Genomic DNA, 12,459 nt, shown 5'->3' on the forward strand with positions numbered 1-12,459 from the left:
TGTGTCATGACAGAGATCACTGCTCCCTGTCATCGGGAGCAGTGATCACTGTCATGTAACTGGAAGCCCACCCTCCTCCAGTTAGAATTACTCCCTAGGACACACGTAACCTCTTCATCGCCCCCTAGTGGTTAACCCCTTCACTGCTAGTGTAATTTACACAGTAATCAGTGCATTTTTATAGCACTGATCGCTGTATAAATGACAATGGTCCCAAAATAGTATCAAAAGTGTCTGATGTGTCAGCCATAATATTGCAGCCATGATAAAAAAAAAAATCGCAGATCGCCGACATTACTAATAAAAAAAGATTAATAATAAAAATGCCATAAAACTATCCCCTATTTTGTAGACGCTATAACTTTTGTGCAAACCAATCAATATGCGCTTATTGCAATTTTTTTTTTTTTTTTTACCAAAAATATGCAGAAGAATAGATATCGGCCTAAACTTTTTTTCATATATTTTTGGGGGATATTTATTATAGCAAAAAGTAAAAAATATTGAGTTTTTTTTCAAAATTGTTACTCTTTTTTTGTTTATAGCGCAAAAAAATAAAAACCACAGAGGTGATCAAATACCACCACAGGAAAGCTCTATTTGTGGTAAAAAAAAAGGACGTCAATTTTGTTTGGGTGCAATGTCGCACGGCCGCGCAATTGTCAGTTAAAGCGACGCAGTGCTGAATCGCAAAAAGTGCTCTGATCAGGAAGGGAGTAAAATCTTCCGGGGCTGAAGCTGTTAAATAATTGGTCTGGGAACAGGTTCTCTAAGTACAGTATGCAAACAGATGACGCACAAGGATGATATCGGCTTTTATTATATTAATAATCTGTAATGTATATGTTGTTTTTGCAACCTATTGTTATTTTCAATCATGTGACTGTTATGCATGTCTCTCTTTGCTGAAAATAATGGTCACTATGGTAAATAATCATTATAGTGAATTAAGACTTTTGTGTTGTCAAACATATGTCAACAATGCCAGATTGTAAATTGTCTGAAGTTACTTATCTATGATTAGCCTCCATTCTGACACAGAATGGCTTATTCAAAGTTTTTGTTTGGATGCATTCCTATTACCTACAAAGATTATCTGATGGTCTGGAGCTCAGGCTCATTAGAATATTGTGTTTGTTGTTCCCTTGTTGATTCATTTCCATGATTCTAATCTTGTTTTGTAGGAACAATCATTAGAAAACCTTCCTATGAGCTACAAGAACTCCAAGATTGGAAGGATCAACTCCACCTTTTTGGAGATGGTGTTGGGGACATGCAGAAGAAAACCCTACACACTTATCTGTGGCTCAGTCTCATTTACTGATGATATGATACACATGGTGAATGAGCTGGGGCACAACAAGGACTCTATCTTTACTTTCTAAATTGTCTACACCGAGGATATGCAATTAGCGGACCTCCAGCTGATGCAGAACTACAAGTCCCATGAGGCATAGCAAGACTCTGACAGCCACAAGCATGACACCCAGAGGCAGAGCTTGATGGGACTTGTAGTTTTGCAACAGCTGGAGGTCCGCTAATTGCATATCCCTGGTCTACATATTAAAGGCAACCTGTCATGATAGAAACATAGACAGATGTGTAGAAACAGAATGTGAAAACCATACCCATTGTTGTAGAATACAGGAATTTAAATGTACATGTCCTTAATCAGGGAAATACTACCAATGCATTTTGGGGATTGCAAAGCCCCCCCCCCCCCCATCAAGACTTTGCAAGCTGCACAGGACTGATGGCAGGAATATTAAAAAGGGGATACAGTAATTTACCTGCCCATCTTATTTATTACAGGTGCTTATATAGTGCCATCAATTTACACAGCGCTTTACATGTACTGTATATTAAAAAGGAAAAAATACTGTGCTCTTAGCAGAAAAAATAATAAATACCTAACTGTAAAGCAGCAACTAATATATGAGATACACATATATAACAGAAACAAAAAAGACATTAGTTGCGCTAGCAGTGAAAGAACTGGTGTTCAACCAGTGTGAGAATAAACGTGAGTATTGCAACAAAGTGGAAAAAAAAACATGTAATAATCATACATATAATATTAAGACCATTATTGAGACAAATGTGCAACTGTATACTATATATTATACATTCACATCAGTCCCTGCCCTCAAGGAGTACAAAAAAGAAAGGTCCCAAAAGGTGACCCCTAAATCGGACTTTAGACGGCCAAGTAAACAATAGGCATATAGAAAAATAATTTTTATTGAAACATACATAGCAAACGATAGAAAAAGGACCATAAAAAAATAGAATTAAAAAAACCATAAAAATATATATAGTATGAAATGTGAGCCCCAGTGCATCAACGTGTTTTGCTGTTAAGCGTCTTCAGGACACATTCGGGATTCGTTGGTTGCAAGAAAAAGGAAAACGGGTCTCACTATCTTGCAGGCGAGTCAGTCTTGTTCAACACATAGTTGAAGAAGAATAATCCAATATAGGAAAAGAGTTGGTTCACAGGAAGAAAAACATTCTTAAGGATACATAGGAACCAGCTGTGGGCTCACAAACATCCTTGTATCCTAGCCTCGGACAGGGGGTGGTGCATATGAGTAACAACCAGGGACAGACAATAAGCATATATAGGCTTTCACAGTCTGGATCTAATCTTCCAAAACTGGAGTATCCAATAGATAGACAAATTCAGCTAAATCCAAGCATAAAAGTATCTAATGCCCCCCCCCCCCCCCCAATATATTAAGCACCGGCCGCCACTGGGTGGGACTGTCAAAAACAGTTGCCAAAACAGTACACTCTTCAGTACCACTATGTTAGTTACAAGTGTGTCTTCCATATTATTTACTTTTGATATTAAGTAGCAGCACAAATAAAAATAGCACCGAGTATTGTATTTGATTGTTTTTAAGAACGCGGTGGGATTCAGCTATTATTAATTATCCTTTTAACACATTTGTGTCCTCCATATTGTTGCTTTGGTTGTACATGAAGCTTTTTAACCACCTATTTTCATTTAGGCACCCTTTGTCCCATCAACATTTTGGTTGTCAAAACACAGAAAACCTTATTTACCACCATAGTGAGACTACAGTAGTTATGCCTGTTTTAAATTATGTTGACTTGGTTGTACTATACAACTTTTCTGTTATTTTGTTCATTTGCAATGAATGATTGTAACATCTTTTTGAAAAAATGCATTAAATAATATATGTTTTTTTTTTTAAGGGATACATAAACTTTTTAGCTTGTATGTCTGCTGCTGCACTTTAATATCACACAGACTTGTAAGTTCCTATGTGTTGTTTTTTTTTTTTGTGCGGCTGCCCTTAGTCCTATATGACTTCCAAAGCCCCGATGAAGGAGGACTTTGCAACCTCTAAAACACATTGGTTTTATGATCCCAATTAAGGACTAATACATTTAGATTTCTAGACAATTGTTGTGGTGCTCACTTTGTATTTTTACAAACATGGCCTCCTTTGAGGCTTAATGGTGTTCCTGAGCATTACGATTGAAACCTTGTCCCATGGTAATCGGCTCAAACAGCCTATGACCCAGCACCTTATATCCCTACTCCTTCGAAAGAGAGAAATATGGAGACTGCCATTGTTGACTAACTATTGTCGTTTAAGGCCTGGTTCACACCTATGTATGTTGCAGTTTGCATATTCCGGGTGCATTTTGCATTTTTCATTACACATTTTTGATCCATTGAAGTCTATGGAACCAAAAACCAGAGAAAAGTCCCTGACCCTCTCCATAAAATGCACAGATGTGAACTACATCCATAGCAAAACATGTTAAATGGACTGCAGCGTGTTTCTGCAAAACTGAAAATGCACTAAAAAATGCATAGGTGTGAACCAGGTCTAAGGCCGCGTACACACGCGCGGACTGTTCGCCCAACTTTGTCCGTCCAACAGTTTCGGCAAACAGTCCGCTCAAAATTAGCATGGACGGACATGCCCACACACGACGAACGAACAGTTTGCTGAAACCGTGCGCGATGACGTGAACGGCACGTACGACGGGACGAAAAATACGACGTCCTATACACTGCATTATAACTTTCGGCGTGTAAATCCTTTCTGAGCATGCGCGGAACTTAGTTTGACGAACAAGCCTACACACGGGCGGACTGTTCGCTCAAACAAGGTTTCAGCGGACAGTTTTACGGAATTTCCGAAAAACCTTGTTCGTCAAACTGTCCGCTGAAACTGTCCGCTGAAAGCCCACACACGAGCGGACTGTCCGCCCAAACACTGTTCAGCGGACAAAGTTGGGCGAACAGTCCGCCCGTGTGTACGCGGCCTAAGTATTCCACTTGGCTCAGGGAATATTTATTAATTTATCAAATAATGTATGAAAATTTACTGATATTGTATTTATATAGATCGCATACTTCTTGACTGTTCACAGGGAATGTATATTACTCAATATTGTTAAACCATGCAAGTATTTATTGACTAATTAAAAACCGGTCATGAGCGAAATATTTAAATACTAATCTCTCCTTCCAAATAATGCTAGGTGCCTAGCTGTCATGCTCATATTTTTTATCAGTACTCTGAGTTATTGACTGAGAATAAATATGCAAAAATAACTCTCTTTTTACTAATTCTCCTGATCTCTATGCATGTTAAGGGTGAGTGACTCGGACATTACTGAAACTGCCGGCTTAACGTAGGAGCCAGGCATCTCAAATTTTCAAAAAAAGGCCAACGGTGTTTTTCTCAAAAAAATTCTTACCATAGCTTTATGTGATGATCAGTTAGAAACACACCACTTCCGTCTCCTGAGATCGGCGTGCGGTCCAAGCCTTGATGTGGTGCAGGTTGGGGCAGGAAGTGACGCATCCAATCATGCATCTTTAGGAAGCTAGAGCCGCCATCTTAGTTTGGGTATTTATGCCCTTACTGGCAATTGATTGGCCAATAAATTCGCCGAACAAACCGTAAGTGTGTTTACCGCCATTTTAATTACTGGTGTTCTATACCCTTTTCTTAAATGTGATAGTTTCTTCCTTTCCCCGTGTTACCTTTGCCTATAAAACCGGAACTTGATACCCAAGTTAATGGTCATCTATTCATTATCTACACCGCTGTGCCACCAAAGCCCCTATACTCATTTCCTTACATATGATATCAATTTTCCAAATACTTTATATCTTTAAATACTTTATATCTGGTTAGACTATACTAAAGTGCCAATAATACTTTATATATGACCATTTAACCACTTCAGCCTCGGACCAATAAATACCTTAAGGACCAGAGGTCTTTTTCCAATTTTGCACTGCGCTGCTTTAACTGGTAATTGCGCGGTCATGCAATATTGCACCCAAACGAAATTTGCGTCCTTTTCTTCCCACAAATAGAGCTTTCTTTTGATGGTATTTGATTGCCTCTGCGATTTTTATTTTTTGCGATATAAATGGAAAAAGAGCGAAAATTTTGAAAAAAAATGATATTTTCTTCTTTTTGTTATAAGAAAAATCGAATAAACTAAATTTTAGTCATACATTGAGGGCAAAATTTATTCAGCCACATGTCTTTAGTAAAAAAAATGTCAATAAGCGTATATTTTTTGGTTTGCGCAAAAGTTATAGCGTCTACAAACTAGAGTACATTTTCTGGAATTTACACAGCTTTTAATTTATGACTGCCTATCTCATTTCTTGAGGTGCTAAAATGGCAGGGCAGTACAAACCCCCCCCAAATGACCCCATTTTGGAAAGTAGACACCCCAAGGAAACTGCTGATGGGTATGTTGAGCCCATTGAATATTTATTTTTTTTGTCCTAAGGGATTGAATAATGACAAAAAAAAAAAAAAAAAAGTACAAAAAGTTGTCACTAAATGATATATTGCTCACACATGCCATGGTTATATGTGGAATTGCACCCCAAAATATATTCCGCTACTTCTCCCGAGTACGGGGATACCACATGTGTGGGACTTTTTGGGAGTCTAGTCGCGCACGGCATCCCGAAAACCAATCACCACCTTCAGGATTTCTAAGGGTGCAAATTTTTGATTTCACCCCTCACTACCTATCACAGTTTCGAAGGCCATAAAAAGCCAAAATAGCACAAAACCCCCCAAAATGACCCCATTTTGGAAAGTAGACACCCCAAGCTATTTACTGAGAGGCATGTTGAGTCCATGGAATATTTTATATTTTGCCACAAGTTGCGGGAATATTACAAACTTTTTTTTTTTGCACAAAGTTGTCACTAAATGATATATTGCTCACACATGCTATGGGCATATGTGAAATGACACCCCAAAATACATTCTGCTGCTTCTCCTGAGTACAGGGATACCACATGTGTGGGACTTTTTGGGAGCCTAGCCGCGTACGGGACCCCGAAATCCAAGCACCGCCTTCAGGATTTCTAAGGGCATAATTTTTTTATTTTACTCCTCACTACCTATCACAGTTTTGACGGCCATAAAATGCCAAGATGGCACAAAACCCCCCCAAATGACCCCATTTTGGAAAGTAGACACCCCAAGGAAACTGCTGATGGGTATGTTGAGCCCATTGAATATTTATTTTTTTTGTCCTAAGGGATTGAATAATGACTAAAAAAAAAAAAAAAAAAAAAATGTACAAAAAGTTGTCACTAAATGATATATTGCTCACACATGCCATGGTTATATGTGGAATTGCACCCCAAAATATATTCCGCTACTTCTCCCGAGTACGGGGATACCACATGTGTGGGACTTTTTGGGAGTATAGTCGCGCACGGCATCCCGAAAACCAATCACCACCTTCAGGATTTCTAAGGGTGCAAATTTTTGATTTTACCCCTCACTACCTATCACAGTTTCGAAGGCCATAAAAAGCCAAAATAGCACAAAACCCCCCAAAATGACCCCATTTTGGAAAGTAGACACCCCAAGCTATTTACTGAGAGGCATGTTGAGTCCATGGAATATTTTATATTTTGCCACAAGTTGCGGGAATATTACAAACTTTTTTTTTTTTGCACAAAGTTGTCACTAAATGATATATTGCTCACACATGCTATGGGCATATGTGAAATGACACCCCAAAATACATTCTGCTGCTTCTCCTGAGTACAGGGATACCACATGTGTGGGACTTTTTGGGAGCCTAGCCGCGTACGGGACCCCGAAATCCAAGCACCGCCTTCAGGATTTCTAAGGGCATAATTTTTTTATTTTACTCCTCACTACCTATCACTACCTATCACAGTTTTGACGGCCATAAAATGCCAAGATGGCACAAAACCCCCCCAAATGACCCCATTTTGGAAAGTAGACACCCCAAGGAAACTGCTGATGGGTATGTTGAGCCCATTGAATATTTATTTTTTTTGTCCTAAGGGATTGAATAATGACTAAAAAAAAAAAAAAATGTACAAAAAGTTGTCACTAAATGATATATTGCTCACACATGCCATGGTTATATGTGGAATTGCACCCCAAAATATATTCAGCTACTTCTCCCGAGTATGGGGATACCACATGTGTGGGACTTTTTGGGAGTCTAGTCGCGTACGGCACCCCGAAAACCAATCACCACCTTCAGGATTTCTAAGGGTGCAAAGGCCATAAAATGCCAAAATAGCACAAAACCCCCCCAAATTACCCCATTTTGGAAAGTAGACACCCCAAGCTATTTACTGAGAGTCATGTTGTCTGAACGAAAAAAAAGAGATTGATCGGTGGGTATGCCCACCATTAGATACCTCCCTTCATCCACCCACTTCTAATGATGGACATACATGCACCATTTATATATGCCGAAGCATGGGGGCATCCTCCCGCAAAAAAGTTATGCCGCGTACATACGTTCAAACTTTTCCATGGGCAAGCCCCCTGTCGGAATTTTGACCGTATGTACGCGGCATTAGGAGCAAAATCACTCCTCCACCCCTTATGCCCCCATGCTTCGGCATATATGCTCTTTTTTAACTGTGGTGGTGAAATCACCGCCTACAGCACTGGAGTCACGGCTTTATGTATCGTGGGAGCAAACACTGTTGCTGTCAAGATAAATAAATCCGCGCTGCAGCTGAATGGCGTACCTGCTAAGCAAATTATGGTTAACGTTAAAACAAAGTAACATCCCAGTAAAACCTTACCATACCATACCTGCAAAGCAATTGCCAAAAAAAACAGTAAAAAATAAAACATTTTTTAACACAACCTGTGCCTAAAATATATATATGCCGAAGCATGGGGGCATCCTCCCGCAAAAAAGTTATGCCGCGTACATACGTTCAAACTTTTCCATGGGCAAGCCCCCTGTCGGAATTTTGACCGTATGTACGCGGCATTAGGAGCAAAATCACTCCTCCACCCCTTATGCCCCCATGCTTCGGCATATATGCTCTTTTTTAACTGTGGTGGTGAAATCACCGCCTACAGCACTGGAGTCACGGCTTTATGTATCGTGGGAGCAAACGCTGTTGCTGTCAAGATAAATAAATCCGCGCTGCAGCTGAATGGCGTACCTGCTAAGCAAATTATGGTTAACGTTAAAACAAAGTAACATCCCAGTAAAACCTTACCATACCATACCTGCAAAGCAATTGCCAAAAAAAACAGTAAAAAATAAAACATTTTTTAACACAACCTGTGCCTAAAATATATATATGCCGAAGCATGGGGGCATCCTCCCGCAAAAAAGTTATGCTGCGTACATACGTTCAAACTTTTCCACGGGCAAGCCCTCCGTCGGAATTTTGACCGTATGTACGCGGCATTAGGAGCAAAATCGCTCCTCCACCCCTTATGCCCCCATGCTTCGGCATATATGCTCTTTTTTAACTGTGGTGGTGAAATCACCTCCTACAGCACTGGAGTCGCGGCTTTATGTATCGTGGGAGCAAACGCTGTTGCTGTCAAGATAAATAAATCCACGCTGCAGCTGAATGGCGTACCTGAAAACATGAAAAATGGTTAACAATAACACAGTAAACAGTAAAGTATAAAAAATTTGAGAGAAGAGAGAGAGAGAGAGAGAGAGAGAGAACAATAAAACGACAACTATTTTTGGTTTTTATATTTTATATTTTTTTTGGTTTTTTTATTTTACTTTTTTTTTTTTTTTTTTTTTTTTTATACACTTTTTTTTTGAACTGTAAACTGTAACTGTAACGGTTCGGGTCTCTCAAAATGCGATGGCATTTTGGGAGACCCTGTGTAAGTGTGCCTAGCCTGTGAAATGCTGTACCCTACGCTAATACTTCACTAGTGAATGGTAGCGTTCAAAACACTCACCCTGACAAAGACCAGGATTGCCAGGACAGCGTGGACAATAAGAACGGGTGTCACGCCTATATCCGCGCTTGCTACAGACACGACATCTTTTTTGGGGGGCTCGTTGGGTAGGGGTACTCGGGAGGACATAAGAATAATGCCTCTCATACAGCCGGCTTACTGCATTTGGTTGGGAATGGTGAGGTACAGAACCGTCTGGAAACAGAAGCTCTGTGACAACCTCTCTTTGGAAGAAAAGAAAGGTTAATGTTCCGCCTGAAGCTTTGTATAGCACAAAAGCATTCAGCAAAGCCAATTGAAATAAGTAAGCAGACACTTTTTTGTACCAGTGTCTGGTCTTACGGAAAGTTAGATACGGCGCTAACATCTGGTCATTGAGGTCCACCCCTCCCATATTTTTGTTATATTCGTGGACACAGAGGGGTTTCTCCACAATACCAGTCGCCGTAGAAATTTGGACCGTCGTGTCTGCATGAAGGGAGGTAAGAACGAAAACATTCTTATTATGCCTCCACTTCATAGCGAGCAAATTATTACACCGATAGCAGGCTCTCTCCCCCAGCCTAAGACGGGAATCTACAAGCCGCTGGGGAAAGCCCCGGCGATTAGGTCGCACGGTGCCACATGCTCCAATCTGATTATCAAATAAATGACTAAACAGTGGCACGCTGGTGTAATAGTTGTCCACGTACAAGTGGTACCCCTTTCCGAATAAGGGTGACACCAATTTCCACACTATCTTGCCAGCGCTTCCTATGTAATCAGGGCAGTTCTCCGGCTCTACGTAACTATCTTTACCCTCATAAACCATAAAGCTCCATGCATAGCCTGTGGCCCTGTCACAGCACTTATAGAGCTTGACCCCGTACCTGGTACGCTTGTTGGGAATGTACTGTTTGAATGACAAGCGACCAGTAAACTTAACCAGGGACTCATCAACGCAGACAACTTTTTGGGGAATAAACAAGTCTGCAAAACGTTGGTTGAAGTGGTTTATGAGGGGCCGAATTTTGTAGAGCCGATCGTATTCAGGGTCTCCACGTGGACGACAAAGTTCATTGTCACTGAAGTGCAAGAACCGCAAGATCTGCTCGTATCGTGCCCTGGGCATGGAGTTAGAGAACAGGGGCATGTGGTCAGCCGGATGCGTGGACCAATAAGCCCGCATCCGCATAAATTTATGTGTGCCCATGTTGAGGGAAAGGCCCAAAAACGTCTTAAATTCGGAAACCGTAACTGGTTTCCAATCTCTGGCAAGAGACGGCAACTGGGGATTAGCGGCGATGCGTTGACCAGCATATAAATTGGTTTGGTCCACAATAGATCTATAGAGATCTTCCGTGAGATACAGAGAATAAAAATCGAGTGGCGTAAAATCATCTGTATCCACCTGAATACCGGGTTGGGCAGTGAATGGGGGAAGTACGGGTTCTGCAGAAGTGGTGGGCACCCAATTGGGATAGGCGAATTCTGCAGGAAGGGCACTATGGGTACGACGGGCCTGTCTTTGTCTTCTTCTTCTTGGTGGCAGCGGGACACTACTTGTGCTTGCCACCTCGCCAGCTTGAACTGCACTTATGGGACTCGCCACGTCACCACGTGATACTGCAGTGCTGGATGTACGTCCAGGGTGTACTAGGCCGCTGGTGCTTGCCAGTTCACCAAAAGGATGAGCGGCGCTAGTACTGGCTCTATACTCCATACGAGGGACTTGCGGTTCCTGCACCTCAACAACATCAGAAAATCGGGGTCGGGTACGCCTGACAATAGCAGGGACCTCTTCTTCGTCGTCAGAGCTATCTGACATGGAGGCGCTGTCCTCTACAGGTTCGTATTCTGAGCCTGATTCTGACAGATCAGTGTCTTCCTCTTCACTATCTGTCATGCTCAGAAACGTGTAGGCCTCTTCACTAGTGTACCTTCGCTTTGCCATTTTGGGCTCTAAATTTAGGGGTACAGTAGTGAGACTCACAGGTAAAAAAGCACCTAGCCTGTCAGCGACTGTATAAAACGCTACCAAAAAAAACTGTTAGCGATCGCAGGGATCAGGCCTGACTCTGCGAACGCTGCAGTTATGTGTGTTGTGTTTTGTAAGTGACAGTGATCGATCGATACTGCACTTGGGTGGGCTGGGCTGGGCTGGGCTGGGCAGAGGGGCAAAACGCAGGTGCTAGCAGGTATCTGGGCTGATCCTGCTAACAATGCGTTTTTTTAGAACCCTAAATTGCTGGGCACGCTAGTATAGATCTGATCAGATCAGATATTGATCTGTTCGGATACTATACCACTAAGGGAGGTGTATGCTTTGCGCGTGGGTGTTAGCGGTGCTGGCACTAACCTAGCACTGCCTGGGGCGACGCAGACCCTTTCTGACCCTAAAACCAAATTTATATCACCCGCCGGGTGATCAGGGGGTTAAACCTTTATTAGGTAATAAATGGCGGGTGCCCTGATGCTATAAAAAGCGAACTACCAAACCAGCGTCACCCGTAACACTTATACGGTGATCACTGGTGAAAGGGTTAACTAAGGGCAATCAGGGGTTAAAACCTTTATTGGGTATTTATATGGGGGTACCTGAAGCTTTATAAAAAGCTGACGGGGAACCTAAATAACTAAATAACTAACTGGCTAACCAGCGTCACCAGTGACACTTATGCAGCGATCGCTGGTGAAAGGGTTAACTCTAGGGGCAATCAAAGGGTTAAAACCTTTATTAGGTTATATATCGGGGTACCTAACGGTATAAAAACCTGGCGTTGAACCTAAAAAAAAACTAGCTTCCTAGCGGGACCAGTGACACTATTGCAGCGATCAGAAAAACGATCGCTTAGTGACACTGGTAAAAGAGGGTGAAAGGGTTAACTGGGAGGGCAATCAAGGGGTTAAACCTTTATTAGGGGGGGGTAGGGGGCTACCCTGGACCTAAAGGGGCCTAACACTAGCTGCCCTGACACTTTTTACAGTCACAACTGACACTAAATGTAGTGATCAATAAATAAATGAACACTGCATTAGTGACACTGTGACTGGGGGGGGGCGGGGGGCCGATCGGGGGGGTGATCGGGGGGTGACTGGGGTGAAATGTGTGCCTGTGTGTACCTATGTGTCAGTGGACTGTTGGTGCACTTACTTGCGTCTTCACTCCTCGCTGTCCGGTTCAAAAAGACCGCCACGAGGAGTGTGACATCACTTCCTCCTC

The 12,459-nt window shown here is 41.8% G+C and overlaps 1 protein-coding gene across 4 annotated transcripts in view; it reads left to right on the forward strand.

Annotated features, from left to right (window-relative positions):
• Positions 1-12,459, forward strand: part of CYB5RL (cytochrome b5 reductase like) — a 63,863-nt gene that overhangs the window by 34,015 nt on the left and 17,389 nt on the right. For 3 of the 4 annotated variants that reach the window (XM_077453279.1, XM_077453280.1, XM_077453278.1), the window contains one exon: positions 1,185-4,600. The exons of the other annotated variant lie outside the window; for it this stretch is intronic. In XM_077453279.1, the coding sequence (XP_077309405.1) occupies positions 1,185-1,385 (201 nt within the window). In that variant the 3' untranslated portion in view covers positions 1,386-4,600. Of the gene's footprint in view, positions 1-1,184; positions 4,601-12,459 lie in introns of those variants that run through there. 4 annotated transcript variants of the gene reach the window in all.

Source organism: Lithobates pipiens, unplaced genomic scaffold, assembly GCF_037356315.1.
Source record: "Lithobates pipiens isolate NorthernLeopardFrog02 unplaced genomic scaffold, aLitPip1_a1.2 Scaffold_23, whole genome shotgun sequence".
NCBI classification, from domain to species: Eukaryota; Metazoa; Chordata; class Amphibia; order Anura; family Ranidae; genus Lithobates; species Lithobates pipiens.